At 43.7% G+C, this 15,332-nt stretch overlaps 1 protein-coding gene across 50 annotated transcripts in view; it reads right to left on the reverse strand.

Annotated features, from left to right (window-relative positions):
* The window catches only part of LOC106607745 (ankyrin-3), a 148,641-nt gene that overhangs the window by 15,852 nt on the left and 117,457 nt on the right, over positions 1-15,332 (reverse strand). For 37 of the 50 annotated variants that reach the window (XM_045721591.1, XM_045721590.1, XM_045721525.1 and 34 more), the window contains 6 exons: positions 11,831-12,059; positions 11,579-11,704; positions 11,231-11,353; positions 10,674-10,703; positions 9,592-9,673; positions 718-7,914 (listed from right to left, as the gene is read on the reverse strand). In XM_045721591.1, the coding sequence (XP_045577547.1) occupies positions 718-7,914; positions 9,592-9,673; positions 10,674-10,703; positions 11,231-11,353; positions 11,579-11,704; positions 11,831-12,059 (7,787 nt within the window). The remainder of the gene's footprint in view (positions 1-717; positions 7,915-9,591; positions 9,674-10,673; positions 10,704-11,230; positions 11,354-11,578; positions 11,705-11,830; positions 12,060-15,332) is intronic. The other 13 variants (XM_045721624.1, XM_045721601.1, XM_045721618.1 and 10 more) reach the window with 3 other exon arrangements.

The raw sequence follows: 15,332 nt of genomic DNA on the forward strand, positions 1-15,332 counted from the left end.
GTGTTTTGCAGCCTCTCCTCTGTGTTTGATATATAAATATTGAATCAACAGGTTTACTGTAAATGTGCATTTTATTATTCAATGGCTTGTTTAGGCTGACAGCACTTCAGATTTAGTTTCCTGAATGGCAAGAAAAGGCAGAATAGACACTATATGACAAACTACAGTGTGTTATTTGGACACAGGTGCTCTGTGAATGTTTGTGAATATGTATCCTCTAAGCAGGCAGTAACTATCATAAGAACCATACAAACAAAATAAAGTAAAAATGGGTCAAAAGAGTCATGTACTCGTAGGAACTCTAGGGTGGATTCATAGTTCTTAAATGGGACTACACAGTACACATGCGGACAACCTTTCTGTTTTTGCTAAGGCTAATTAGCTCAGAGACACAACTTGACCATGAAATAGAATAAACTAGAACTGGTGTTTTCAGTAGCCACCCTGCACAGACAGACAGATAGACAGACTCAGTAGCTGTCAACAGGAGACTGGCTGTGCCAGTGCACCAGTCACTACTCTGGCATGCTGAGGTATCTGACAACTAAGGGGTTGAGGGGAGGAGGAGAGTCTGACAAGGACAAGTACAGTACACAGTACATAGATGACAATGACAGAATGACAGCTACTGTTTGAAGAGAATAAACACGCCACAGGCAATCAATCACAACGACTTCATGCAACTAAGGTTTTAACAAGTGTGAAAGTTTTACAAACTAGGCTTGATCTCCGCGACGGGGGGCGCCCGAGGCCCCGCAACCTGACTGCCCTCCTTCCCACCAGTCCGCCTACTCCTCCTGCTCCTCTCACTGCCGGAGGCCCTGTCGACCTTTGCCCTTACGGACAAGGCCCCGGCCTCAGCTCTCGAGCCTCTACCAGACCTCGACGAGCGGGAGGGCTGAGAGGGGTCCGACAGAGAGGTGCTCCTGGAGGTGCTGTCTTCCTCGGACTGTTCTCCCTGTGTCTTTTTCTCTTCGTCTGATAGGCGGTTGGCCAGCTTTAGCGTCTCCCCGCTAATGCCCTTAAAGTACTCGATGGTGCGTTTACAAACCTCGCTGGCGTTCTCCCTACTCGTCTCACTTGACGAGCTAACCTGAGACCTGTCTTTAATGGGCAACCTGGAGGGAAACTGTATAGCTACTCTTTCCCTGCTAGACTGAGTTGTTACCTGCACTGATATTGGGGAGCTGGGTGTGCTGCTCTTTTTAATATCTTTGATTGGGATTCTAGACCTGGGCTCTACTTTGGCAATGACAGGCTCTGCTCTTCTCCTCACCTCAGCCTTGACAACCTGTTTGGGTTTTTGCTTCCCTATTGCTGTGCCTTGTGTATGAAAAGACCACCCTGGCGCTTTGACAGGCAGCCTAGATTTTTGCTGCTTCGCCTCAGCTTCCTTGATGGCTTCACTTTGTCTTTGTTCAACCTGAACACTGTTTTCTTCTACTCTCTCTAGAGAGTCTCTACAGAACAAAGCTTCAATCCTACTGGCTTTCTGAAGGGTGGGTTCAGAAGACGACTGCAAATTAAACACCACACTGCCACACTGTATATAGTTAGCCTGGACGCTAGAGGACTCAAGGTTATTGTTGTTATTACAGTTCTCTGCAGGGTAATCTCTTCTTTCTGACAGCTTTGGGTCTCTGTATCTGCTAAACTGACTCCCCACTGACTGGTTTTCCAAGCTAATGTACTCTGACAGCTGACTTTCTGACATCTCTGCCTTATAATCTGTGTGATCCCCCGAGTCTTTTTTCACTGTAATGGCTATTCCCATCTTAATGGGGGTGCGTAATTTGGGGTCAACTTTAGAGGCCGTGATCGTGAATGAGGATGTGGTCTCGGCTACTGTGTCACCAGAAGGCGCATCGGTACAGCCAGTGTCAGTGCCAGTCTGTGCAGGGCTGCACTTTGCTGATGTGCTGCTGTCTGTGGTAGTCTCTAACTTCACCCCTTCACCCCTCTCCCCTGTTTTTGACTGAGAGGTAACTACCCCCGGACTCTTGCCCCCTCTCCCCTTGTCCCCTGATTTCCCATCAGAGGAATGCTCACCAATCTGGAAAAATTGAAGCCTCTCTTCAACAAAGTCCCGCTTGCTCATGTCAATTGCACCACTGCGCGTCATCTCAAACATCTTCCCCTCATGGAAGGGGAAAGGGTTAGGCTCGCTAGTCGGTGTGCTTTCGTCAGTCGGGGTTCTAGCAGGGGTAGTGTCTGGAGTGGTGGCTTGTGATTTGTCCTCCACAGACAAACCGAAAGGCTTGGGATCTTCTTCTCTCGCTTTGGCATCAAAAACTCCTTCTCCTTCTCCCCCTTTGCTTGACCAAGGGTCAAAGTCTAAGCCTTTCGTGGCGACTGTTTTGAAGGTAGAGTTTAATTCCTCTTCGAGTTGACAGCGAAAATAGTTATCTGCAAAGTCTTGTCTATCGCCCTGTCTATCTGGATGTCTTCCCTCAAGAGTGTAGTCTTTTTCATCTCCGGTGTTTTGGTCTGAGTTTGCTTTCCCATTATCCCCTCCATCCTCACTTGGTGTTTTCTCCTCCTCTATGACTTCAAGCTTTGATTGACTAAAGGAACGATCACATGTCTTGCCGTCATTGGACAGGCTTGATGTTTTAGGGTCCTGTTCACTCAATCCATCATCCTCATCTTGAAGGTCATAGCCATCGAGAGAGTCTATTTCAGTGGCATCTGTGTCATGAGAGAACTCAGCAGTTGTGGCTATGGAGCAGTCTGTGATTGACTGGTCATTGCCATTTTTCTCTAAGTCTACATCCTCTTCTTTTTCAACGCCATTTGTGCCTGACTCCTTGTTGTTTCCGTTCCTCTCAGGCTTTTGGGGTTTTAGACGCTTCTCTCCTTCCTCCTTCTCCTTCATCTTGAAGGTGTACTTTTTGTTGGGAATGGGATGGAAGACAGACTCATCATCGCTAGAGTCGCTGTCGTCTGCTCCAGGTGGAACTGGAGAAGGAGGTTGAACCCTGATGATGGGCTCTGCAAGGAGGTGCCTATCATGCTCCTCTTGGAGGTTCACCTCCATCATCTCTGTCTCAGCCTCTGAGGAGGCACAAGACCCCCTCTTATCAGGGTCAGAATGCTCTGCCTCTAAAGGCGGAGGTGGGGGAAACTCAATGTAAGCGACTCTTTTCTCTTTCGGTCGTTTCAGTGTTTCCTGATTTCGGTTGGAGGGTTCTGATGAGGCAGGCTTGGGTTTCTTTGGCAGAGACTCCTTGTAGATGAAGGTCTTTCCTTCGTCTTCCTCAGACTCCTCTGCTATTGGAATGGGCATGCCGGGCATGTATCCAATCACAGAATCTGGTGTTCTGGAGGCAAGGCTCATCTCCTCAGAACTTGGTGTCTCAGGAGTAACAGGACTTTTGCCAGAGCTGTCCATGAAAGTAACTTGCTCAAGAGTGTCATCCTCTGGGCTGCCTTGAGGAGATGGGGGCTGTTTTTGTTTAATGGTGTAAAGCGCTCCCCGTGTCTCATGCACTGTTCGGCTCTCGTGACTCACTATCTTTTTGTATGTTCCCAGCTGCTCAGCTGTTTCTTTTTCGTATTTCTTGCCCACTTGGATGCTAACATAAACTGGCAAAGGTTTGATGTCTTTGAAACTCTCAGTAACAACTACAGGGGTTATGTTTTCCAAGTACTCTACTTGATCGCTATCTATACCATTACACACTACAGTTGACTGACTACTATCAAAAGAATCAGATGATTTTTCTACTGATGAGCCTTTTGTAGATTTGCTGGATTCAGAGCCGCTGTGTAACCTATTTCTAGCTAAAGTAGGTATTTGTAACCCTGGCCTTTCACACAGTTTAACAGAGGTATCAAATTTTAATGAAGTGGATTGATGATTTTCTGAGAAACTAGATGGCATTCTAACAGGAATTTGCGATTCCGAGTTTTTTTTTAGACTACCGGTACGTACATCACTACTATTTGGGTTTTCTCGGACCACAAGCTCTGTGTAAATTATTTTCTTGGTTGTCTCTTCTTTTCTGGCTATTCCATCTCTAAAACCCTGCTGTTCTCTTTGTGAATTGTGGTCATTGCCATGCGCATCTTGAACTAAAGTGTGGGCTAGTTTTGACACTTGGGGTTGATAGTTTCCATTTCCATGACATTCCCAAGTTTTGAAGGACTTTTTTTCTTCCTGTTCATTTCCGTTTGTGCCGTGTTTAGGAGATGAGTAAATATACCTATTAGCACTGGGGCTTGGTCCACCAGATCCTCTTACCTCACTTTCTAGAACCTTCCTTGTACATCCTGGACTGTCTGGTGATTTGGGGATATTTGAGCCTGCAAAAACCTGATACACAGGCAGCTTACTTTCCAGGAGTTTTCTTACTGGGGGATTTGACGTGTGTCCCCATTGTGGACCCGTATCTTGCTTTTGAGCCTCTTGTTCAAAATGTAGCCTAACAGCGCTGACTTTGGAGGATGACATTTGAAAAGGTTTAGAGGCATCACCCACATTGCCCTGTGAGATGCCATCCCCTGGTTTTCTATTGTCATCCTTATATTGTAGCAGCACTCTCCTCTCTGGGCTGCTTGGTAAACTAGCACATTTTCTATCATTGGAGCCAAACCTGTCTTTGAAACGGTCTCTACATTCTTCACCACTGCCCCCATTCCTGTATGCTGATCTTTCAGGACTGCTGTGCGTAGAGCTAGGCCCTGATCGTGTTTCCCTAAAGTCGGACCTTCGGGACTTCTTCTCAGGGGAAGAAAGCTCATCGTTCAGTTTCTCTGTCTTATCACGAAAAAACTGAGAGACTTCGCTAAGCTTTTCCTCTGCTTCCTTAACAGTTCTGTCTACTCTGTCTTCATATATCAGCTTTTCTCTATTCTTGCTCTGTCTGTCATCAGTGACACGCATCCAAACAGAGTGCTTTGGGCTACCAGGTTCTGAGGAATACTGCAACAGTGTTAGTTTGTCAAAGTTATCGTCTACATTGGCAATTTGACCTGATTTGTCTGTGTTTGATGACTTCAAAATATATTCTTGCCTTGATCCACTAGACCTTCCCTGACTATAACGACTCCTTTCTGGGGATTGAAAACGAGACCTGTCCCTTAAATACTCCTCAGTGTCTGAGTGAGACGAGTCTGGTTTCTCAGAGAGAAGCATTTTGTCTGCGAAGTTGTAAGACTCTCCTCTGAGTTCTGATGATTCATCATCATTATATTCCACAGAGTGCTGGCTGAGTAGCTTCAGGGTTTTGTACGAGTCGTCTGCCATGAGCTGTTCAGAGCTTAGACGACTGTCATCTTCCTGTGTCATGGGCGTGTTTACTCTGGAAGACTCTAGGTAACAGGGGAGCGATTCTTCAGGCTCCTCCTCTCCCTGTCGTGACATTCCACTGTTCCCTTGGTAGAAGTACATCTCCTTCTCTGGGCGATTTTTTGTCTCCCGGATGATGACCTCAGTTGGTTCAGTTTTGTTGCCCTTTTCAATGTGAACCTCAATTATTCTTTCAACTTTGGGCTTTGAGCTGATATCTTCAAGAACTCTCTGTGATGCGTCATCATTGCCGGCCTTGTGCTCAAACAGTCCAGCAAGTTCTCTGGAGGGATCCCTGCCGGACTGGAAAGCTTTCATGATATCATGCACAGACATTGATTCTTCAATTCTCTCTGATGTATTCTCTTTACTCTGGGGTTTGTGGTACACCATTCGGGTGGTAGTCGTGATGTGGGTCTCTTCCTTAACTCGCATGCCCTTGCCCATCGAGTCATCGTCCGGGCTGATTTTCATCTGAAATGATTTAGTTTGGTCCACATTGGATGCATTCAGCCCTTTGGGTTCAGCATCAATGTATCTAACAGCCCTTGTATCCTCCATCATTGGTTGCTTGTTATCTTCAGGAGACTCATAGCTCCTAATAACATGAACAACCTCAGTCCTTGTCTCCGTGATTACTGGTGGAATATCCTGGAAAAGCGTCTTGGGTCCCATGCCTTCTGCACTCGGTGGGGCAGATGGTGTCCTTTCACTCCTTGTCTCAAAGCCACTGTCTGAGAGGGGACTCTTGTCCTGGTCATGTGAGATGTCATCTGGAGATTCTAACATGGCGTCAGGCCCAAATAGCACATCTGCTAGTTTACAGAGCTCCTTTTCTGAGGCAGAGGACCGCATGTTTGCGGGTGGCATTTTCAGCTTGTGCTCAGGTTTAAGCATACGTTTCTGTTTCTCCTCTCCTTCTCTTCTAACCTCATCAGATCTATGCTTTACATCTGCAATTTTTGAGATAGAGCTACTGCCAATGTCATTTGTCAAGTAGTCTACTACCTTCGATAGATTGAAATCTCTGTCTGGTATAGTCTTAGTTTTGATTTGAGGGACCACTGTCTCATATCTTGGTGGATAACTCCAGTTGCTTTGCTGAGGATCCACTGGCACTTGTTTAGAGAACTGTGCCTCATCTGTTGTATTTGTTTTAAAAGCTGTGTTGTTATCCTTGACCGTATCCTTGGTTAGTATCTCACTAACTTTGACCAGGTCCTGTTTCACTTTCTCTACAATTCTGTAAGGCTCCTCGTCCTCCATTCTAGCCTCTTTGGGGAAGTCAGACTGGAAGCCTTTGGAGGCTGAACTTGGTTCTGTTTGCAAGATGTTAGACATTCGTATCAAGTCCTCTTTCATTTCTGCCACGTCCTTCAGTATCTCTTGGCTGGAGGACAGCGGGGATGAGGTGGTGGATTTTAGGGCAGCCGGGGACATGAATAAGGGGGATTTGACAGGTGACAGAGTTCTGGCAAAGGAAGACTGGGCTTGAGAGTTTGTCTCAGCAGGCATAGTTTTTCGAGGGGACAAGAGGGCAGCAGCTGACTTTGACACCTCAGGGAGCTTTTTAAATTGGGGTTCTGGCAAAACATTTATAATTGAATACACTGGGACAGTCATTGTGTTTGGTGGGTTAAGTGGGGACCTTAAAGAGGCATATAGGGAACTAGAGGCTGAGGATCTTATGGACTGGTAAGAGGATGACGCTGAGGAGGACATGGACTTGAGAGTGCCATATCCAGAGGCAGAGCAGGAATTGAAAGTTTTTTCAACCTCGTCAAAGGCTGCATTTACGCTTGTTGTTGCTGCATTGGTGGTTGCCTGTATCCTCCCCTGTAAGCTGCTGGAGAGTAGGGACGTGGGGGAGGAGGAGCGGTACTTTGTAGGGGATACTGTTCCATTGATCAGAGCTGCAGCACTAGGAGGAGTGTTGGATTTAATTGGTGATGAGAGGGAGGAAAAGAGACTCCTTGACGGGCTTGAGGGGTCTGCACTGGACCGGACAGAGGAGAGGCCAGGAACAGTTTTTATAGGAGAGGACGATGTTGTGGTGCCAGTGCCCACAATGACACCCTTGAATGGAAGAGTTGAACTGTATATGTTCAGTGAGGATTTAGGGGAAGCAGGTGGCGTCATGGCGATTGATGACCTTTCTAGCAGACACCCTCCACCAGTGGTGATAGGAGAGGTTCTAGTAGACAATGCTGCCAGTCCCTTGATGGAAACATGGTCTGGAACGCTTCTGACTGGCGATGACTGGAGACTGGGGGTAACCTGAACTGGGTACTGGGCCTGCTGAACTACAGTCTTTATTGGGGATGAAATGGTCCTGTACGACCTGATGGGGGAAGCTACGTCGCTGACTGACTTGATGGAATGGGCCGGTGAGCCGCCTATGTTGGACTTGATGGGGGACGCTGAGGTGATGGACCACACGGACTTCAGTGGAGAGGCAGTGGGCGTGTTGGACGATGAACTGGAGTGGGAACCGAATCCAGACTTGGCTTGGCCAGGGACGGAGACAGGAACAGCCGACCACGCCTGATAAGATCTCGTTGAAAAGACAGGTTTGTGAGTGTAGCCAGTAGGCTGTGTTCTCGGCGAGCTCCGATCAGGTGTTTCTTGAATAACCAAACCAAAGATTTAACATAAATTCAACGGAAAATAATTGAAATAATAAAACAGAGAAACCAGAGAGAGAAAGTTGGAGTCAGTAAGGACAATATTAATCAAAGCAGTAAGAATAATATCATTTATGAAACGTCAATTACTATCTAAACAAAGATGTAATGAAAAGTGATTGTTTAAGGTCAATGATCTGTCATAAAATAGAACAGATACAAGATAACACATGATAAAGCATACGTGGCAACAAAATGCTTGACATAACAGTGAAAAAGAAACAATTTGAAACATACCAAGACAACAACACAACCATTCTATTGACCATTGATGTGCTTTGTCTGTTTGCCGTTTTGCTGCAGTGCCTTTTATATGTTTGGTGCACACCATGATCATATGTTTTCAATGCCAAAAATGACCCCACAATCCTTTTAGTATATTATTAGTGCAATAATTGTCTCAAGGGTTCACTTATTGATTGGTTCACAAGAAATGAATGCCCTGAACAATCACTAAGCCAATAAAAGCGAGGTGTTCTTCAAAAGAATGAAAAAGATACAGGATAATAATTGTACTTGACATTTGGATGTTGCAATGCCAGTAGTTTTCACACAAATGTGATGAGACAAAAACAAGGAAAATATAGTTCACAAAATGGAAAGGGTCTGCAAAGTATACTGAACAAAAATATAAACGCAACATGAAACAATTTCAAAGATTTTACTGAGTTACAGTTTATATAAGAAAATCAGTCAATTGAAATAAATTAATTAGGCCCTAATCTATGGATTTTACATGACCGGGCAGGGTTTCATTCATGGGTGGGCCTTGGAGGGCATAGGCCCACATACTTGGCAGCCAGGCCCACCCACTGGGGAGCCAGGCCCAGCCAATCAGAATTCATTTTTCACCACAAAAGGGCTTTATTACAGACAAAAATACAAAAATACACTAATTGAAAAGCCAGTCATGGCGGTCCTGTATTGGCGTGGTTACACGTGGTCTGCAGTTGTGAGGCCGGATGGACGCACTGCCAAATTCTCTAAAACGACGTTGGAGGCAGCTTATGGTAAAGAAATGAACATTAAATTATCTGGCAACAGCTCTGGTGGATGTTCCTGCAGTCAGCATGCCAATTACACGCTCCCTCAAAACTTGAGACATCTGTAGCATTGTGTTGTGTGACAAAACTGCACATTTTAAAGTGGCCTTTTATTGCCCCCAGCACAAGGGGCACCTGTGTAATGATTATGCCGTTTAATCAGCTTCTTGATATGCCACTCCTGTCAGGTGGATGGATTATCTTGGCAAAGGAGAAATGCTCACTAACAGGGATGTAAACAAACTTGTGCACAACATTTGAGAGAAATAAGCTTTTGTGCGTATGGAACATTTCTGGGATTTTTTTAAAATTTCAGCTCATGAAACATGGGACCAACACTTTACATGTTGCGTTTATATTTTTGTTCAGTGTATAAGACACCAAGCAAGTGTTGTCCGGGATGGATATGAATCATGACGTGTATGATGACAGTATGGAAAGTGCTCATAATTCTACACTATTGATATATGAATATATCATAAAGGTAATATCGTACACTGCATATGAAGTTGTATAACGTTATTGATATTTTGTATGAACTGAGGATTTATGAAAGTAAAGATGTTAAACTCACTCGCTGCAGGGTCGGTCAGATAGCTGTAGCGCTTACGCAAAGCTAAGGAGGCAAAGGTATGACGTCGGTCTGGTTTTTCAGTCTGCAACAACAAAAACAACAAAATATCTTTTAACATAAAATAAAGATTGGATTTAAAAGCCAAAAGGGTATATTCCCTTTTTTGACATTACGGCCAGAATTTCTCCCATTTTGTGATTTTGAAATCAAATCAAAATGTTGCATTTTGCAGTGTGGGAGTCCATGTTGTTGAGGTAGTAGGCACTGCAAGTGATTGACTAAGAGATCCATGCTTTCCTTCGATTGGACAGATTGAGTGTGACCTTGGTGGCGCGATTTCATTTTGAAGAAACACATGCAATATGTGATTCTAAGATTTGGAGGAGTCCATTGAGATGTCAAGAAGCTGACACTAAGAATGCAGCTGATCTTTAAAATAAATCATCTAAAGAGGAGGATGAATGTTCTTTTGAGATCATGAGACTTAATGTAAATGAAGGAAAACACTGAGATGTAGCTATAAACCATTCAACATTCTTGTCATCTTCTGCTGACTAGGTTATATTGAGTTTTCCTCATGCAACAAATAACTCATTGGTCTTGTAGATGTTTCCAAAGCATGCACAGAAGATGGCTGAAACCACAACTAAGCTGGAGTACTATGCACCATGGAGCAGTTTATCCACTTCTATCTGCCACCCAAATGCACATCTATATCATTCAATATCTTAAAATAGTGTAGCGGGATAGTGTTTTCTACTAGCCTACTGAACACATATGGAAAGAACGATATGGAAAATAATCCAGGGTGTGGTACACAAATTGCTCCTCTTTGCTTGGGACGAGGACAATAATAATAATAAAACCAGTTGAATTGAACTGTCATTCATGCATTACACAAAGTCACTTGACTTCTCACCAATGACAAAGACTACTATCTGCTACAAAAGCCTCGTATACATCATTAATCAAATAACGATAATCACCACACATTCATATACATTATCGATGCTAGCGTTCACAATAATAAAGCAACAAAAAAATAACAAAGCAGTCCATGCGATGAGCAATCATGTATTTACCTCATCATCAGGATCAGACTCCATCATGTCCTGGTGGTTCCCAAGATGCATTGCAGACAAGGGGAAAGATGACACAATGGACAGCGGGTGGTTTATAATAGGTGTGGGTGGAAATAAACATCAGGAAATGAGAATGAAGCAGCTGAGGGCAGCAAACCATATTAGCATGGAAAAGGCCATGGAATTAACTAGTCCACAGGCCACCAAAGACCCAGAAAAGCAGCAAAAAGAACAGCAACGTAATTCAGAGTTTTTGGACACTGCATAGAGAAACAAAAAGAGAAATGCCACCATAACGTAGCCCTATTACTCTTCCACACTTTGAGCGAGGTAAATTAGTAATATAATGTGTATGACAATGTGTGTTTTGTGGGGGCATATAATTGGCATTGGCAAAAATACAGATAAAAGACACAAACAGCAGGCATTCTAACCAAATGGAGGACAACCTCTCCACTCTGGAATTGCTGCTGTTACTTTACTTTGTCTTTCAATTAATTTACATGAGGATGACATGATATGGCCCAGAGGAAACATCATTCACATATCCAGCCTACCTTCTTATGAGTTGGCAGTGTGATATTCAAATTACATATAGCAGTCTGTGGAAGACCTTTAGTGGTTTTTGGCTCTTTCAAGAATGAGAGTCGACCGCATGGTTCTTGGCCCATGTCTCTGACCTAAGGAGCAAAAAAAGCATGTACAATAAAAAAAGATATAAAATAAGAGTATAATGACATTCTTTTCTTGGTGCTCAAAAAAGGCATACGTGCCAAAAAAGGAAATGAGAATTAAAGCTTACAACATGTCAGCAAGTTTGAAGGACGATCATCCTCTCGCATACCACTATAATAGAAAAGTGTGACCTTATTACATATAAGAGGAGGATGAAAATGTGACACTACCTTCACATTGAAAGGAAGCCGGTTCTCTTTGAATGAGAAGAAGTTAAAGATCAGCTGCTGCCCACTCTTGGTAAGAGGAGATAAGTTGCCATAGCAATCCACATGGATAGGCTTGCCCTCCAAGACCTGTAAAATCATTATCAACAATAGCATGTAAATTCATATAAACCATGTATCTGTGCTTGTGTCTACCTGTGTCAGCATATTCTGTGTATGTGTGCGCATGAGTGTGTGGGTGCAAATAAGACCCACCTCAATGTCCTTGCTCCTGGCCACCTCTTCAAAGTTCTCCTGTTGTTCCAGAGTCTTGTCCACTTTGTCGTCCGTCATGCAGAAGCAGCGGAGGCGTGACTCCACAGGATCGTTCATCTTGGCAAACACCACAAACTTGGCCAGGTATGGCACACAGATCAGCTCCCGGTATAGCTGAGAGGCCAGACTGACCGTCTCAGGAGTCTGGTGACAGTCCGTAAGCCAGAACCTGGAGGTAAGGAAAAACAGAGATGATGAGTAAAGCTTAATACGTATGTTGAAGCCAACCACAGAGTCTTTTTGGCAAGAGCTTGGTTGAGGGGGCCATGAACATTATAATGCATACAAAAACTTGATAAAGCTTTTTTGATAACAATTGATCTAAATCAGGACTATCCAACCCTGTTCCTGGAGAACTACTGTCCTGTAGGTTTTTGCTCCAACCCTAATCTAGCGCGCCTGATTCTAATAATTAGCTGGTTGATAAACTGAATCAGGTTAGTAACAACTGTGGTTGGAGCGAAAATCTACAGGAGGGTAGCTCTCCAGGATTAGGGTTGGATTTACAAATGAGCGGGTGGCTACAGTTTCCATACAGAGGCCGCATTGTAGCTTACACCCCCTAGAGCCGTTGCGGAAAACTAATTAGCATTAAAAAAAGAAATTCTTGACTTATTCCACATTTTGTTACAGCCTGAATTCAAAATGGATTAAATAAAAAATGTTCAACCATTTAAGAGATTTTTGCAAATGTATTGAAAATGAAATAAATAAATACACTACATGACCAAAAGAATGTGGACACCTGCTCGTCGAATATCCCATTCCAAAATCATGGGCATTAATATGGAGTTGGTCCCCCGTTTGCTGCTTTAACAGCCTCCACTCCTCTGGGAAGGCTTTCCACTAGATGTTGGAACATTGCTGCGGGGACTTGCTTCCATTCAGAAACAAAAGCATTAGTGAGATCGGGCACTGATGTTGGGCGATTAGGCCTGGCTCGCAGTCAGTGTTCCAATTCATCCCAAAGGTGTTCGATGGGGTTGAGGTCAGGGCTCTGTGCAGAACTTGCAGGTGCAAGTTCTTCCACAACGATCTCGACAAAACATTTCTGTATGGACCTCGCTTTGTGCACAGCGGCATTGTCATGCTGAAAAAGGAAAGTGCCTTCCCCAAACTGTTGCCACAAAGTTGGAAGCATAGAATATTCTAGAATGTCACTGTATGCTGTAGCGTTAAGATTTCCCTTCACTGGAACCAAGGGGCCTAGCCTAAACATGAAAAACAGCCCCAGACCATTATTCCTCCTCCACCTAACTTTACAGTTGGCACTACGCAATCGGGCAGGTAGCATTCTCCTGGCATCCGCCAAACCCTGATTTGTTCGTTGGACTACCAGAACGCATTTCCACTGCTCCAGAGTCCAATGGCGGCGAGCTTTACATCACTCCAGCTGACGTTGCTTTCAGAGGCAGTTTGGAACTCGGTAGTGAGTGTTGCAACCGAGGACAGACGGTTTTTACATTCTAAGCGCTTCAGCACTCGGCCTACCACTTCACGGCTGAGCCGTTGTTGCTCCTAGACGTTTCCACTCCACAATAACAGCACTTACTGTTGACCATGGTAGCTCTAGCAGGGAAGAAATTTGATTAACTGACTTGTTGGGAAGTTGGCATCCTAAGACGGTGCCACGTTGAAAGTCACTGAGCTCTTCTGTAAGGCCACTCTACTGTCAATGTTTATCTATGGAGATTGCATGGCTGTGTGCTCGATTTTATACACCTGTCAGCAACAGTTGTGGATGAAATAGCCAAATCCACTAATTTGAAGGGGTTCTTTTGTATATATAGTGTATCTCATTTAAATAAGTAATCACACCCCTGAGTCAATACATGTTAAAATCAGATTTGTTAGTGATTATAGCTATGAGTCTTTCTGGGTAAGTCTCTAAGTGCTTTGCACACCTGGATTGTACTATATTAGCAAATTATTCTTCAAAACATTATTCAAGCTCTGTCAAGTTGGTTGTTGATCATTGCTAGACAGCCATTTTCAAGTCTTGCCATTGATTTTCCAGACGATTTAAATCAAAACTGTAACTAGGCCAATAAGGAACATTCAATGTCGTCTTGGTAAGCAAATCCAGTGTATAATTGGCCTTGTGTTTTAGGTTATTGTCCTGCTGAAAGGTGAATTTGTCTCCCAGTGTCTGTTGGAAAGCAGACTGAACCAGGGTTTCCGCTAAGATTTTGCCTGTGCTTAGTTCTATTCTGTTTATTTTTATCCTAAAAAACTCCCTAGTCCTTGCCGATAGCATACTCATAACATGATGGAGCCACTACCATGCTCAAAAATATGAAGAGTGGTACTCAGTGATGTGCTGTGTTGGATTTGTCCCAAACATAACGCTTTGTAATCAGGGCATAAAATGTATTTCTTTGCCACATTTTTTTCAGTTTTACCTTAGTGCCTTTTACCTTTTTACCTTTTTATTATGTACAGGCTCCCTTCTTTTCACACTGTCATTTGTGTTAGTATTGTGGAGTAACTATAATGTTTGATCCATCCTCAGTTTTCTCCAATCACAGCAAAGTCACTATTGGCCTCATGGTGAAATCCCTGAGCGGTTTCTTTCATCTCTGGCAACTGAGTTAGCCAACAAAATGTGGAAAAAGTCAAGTGTGTGAATACTGTACCCACATCCATACCCATACATGCAGTCAGAACCTAGCCTTTTCTGGGCCCTAAGTGACATTTGTTGGGGGGCATGTCATGCCAAATACTGTCCACCCCTGCATCATAATGGAATTCGATTAGCTGTTAGCGTCCGTTACTGTGCAGTTGCTAGAACTTGTCAAATTCTGCCCAGGTAACGTAATGAAAGAAAAACATCTATAGCCTTCATTGCTATGCTGGTTGCTATGTTCTGAGGGCGCGGAGAGAGAGGGGCATGCAGTCAAAAGACAGGGGAAAATGTGATTGAAGTTACATGTTATTTACGAGTTGTTTTATCTTTAAATCTCACCGATTATTAGTGGATAAAGTACAAAACATGATGTTTACTTGCTTGAAAACCTTGATTTAGCTAACATGAGCATGCTGCAAGCAAGCATGGATGCTGCAAACGATGGATGCAAACACTACTGCGAATTAAGACCACTTTTCCAAATATCTTTATTTAGCTAGACAGCTAACTAGCTAAGCTTTGTTTTTTTTATTCTATTATTTGTGTTTGTAGATAATTGATTTAAATAGTTATCTCTTATACTTAGTAGCCTACGACAAGTGCTATATCAGCTGTAACATGTTATGGGGAAAAGGTGAACTCTATTAGTCAATCTTCTGGTCATGACATTTACATTTTAGTAATTTAGCAGACACTCTTGGGAATTGAACCCACAACCCTGGCGTTGCACACACCATGCTCTACCAACTGAGCCACAGGGAAGGAATCCTTGTGGGACCTGATCTGAGTGATCAGATTGTAACTGGGTACAATTAG

The sequence above is a fragment of the Salmo salar genome, chromosome ssa01 (assembly GCF_905237065.1).
Source record: "Salmo salar chromosome ssa01, Ssal_v3.1, whole genome shotgun sequence".
NCBI classification, from domain to species: domain Eukaryota; kingdom Metazoa; phylum Chordata; class Actinopteri; order Salmoniformes; family Salmonidae; genus Salmo; species Salmo salar.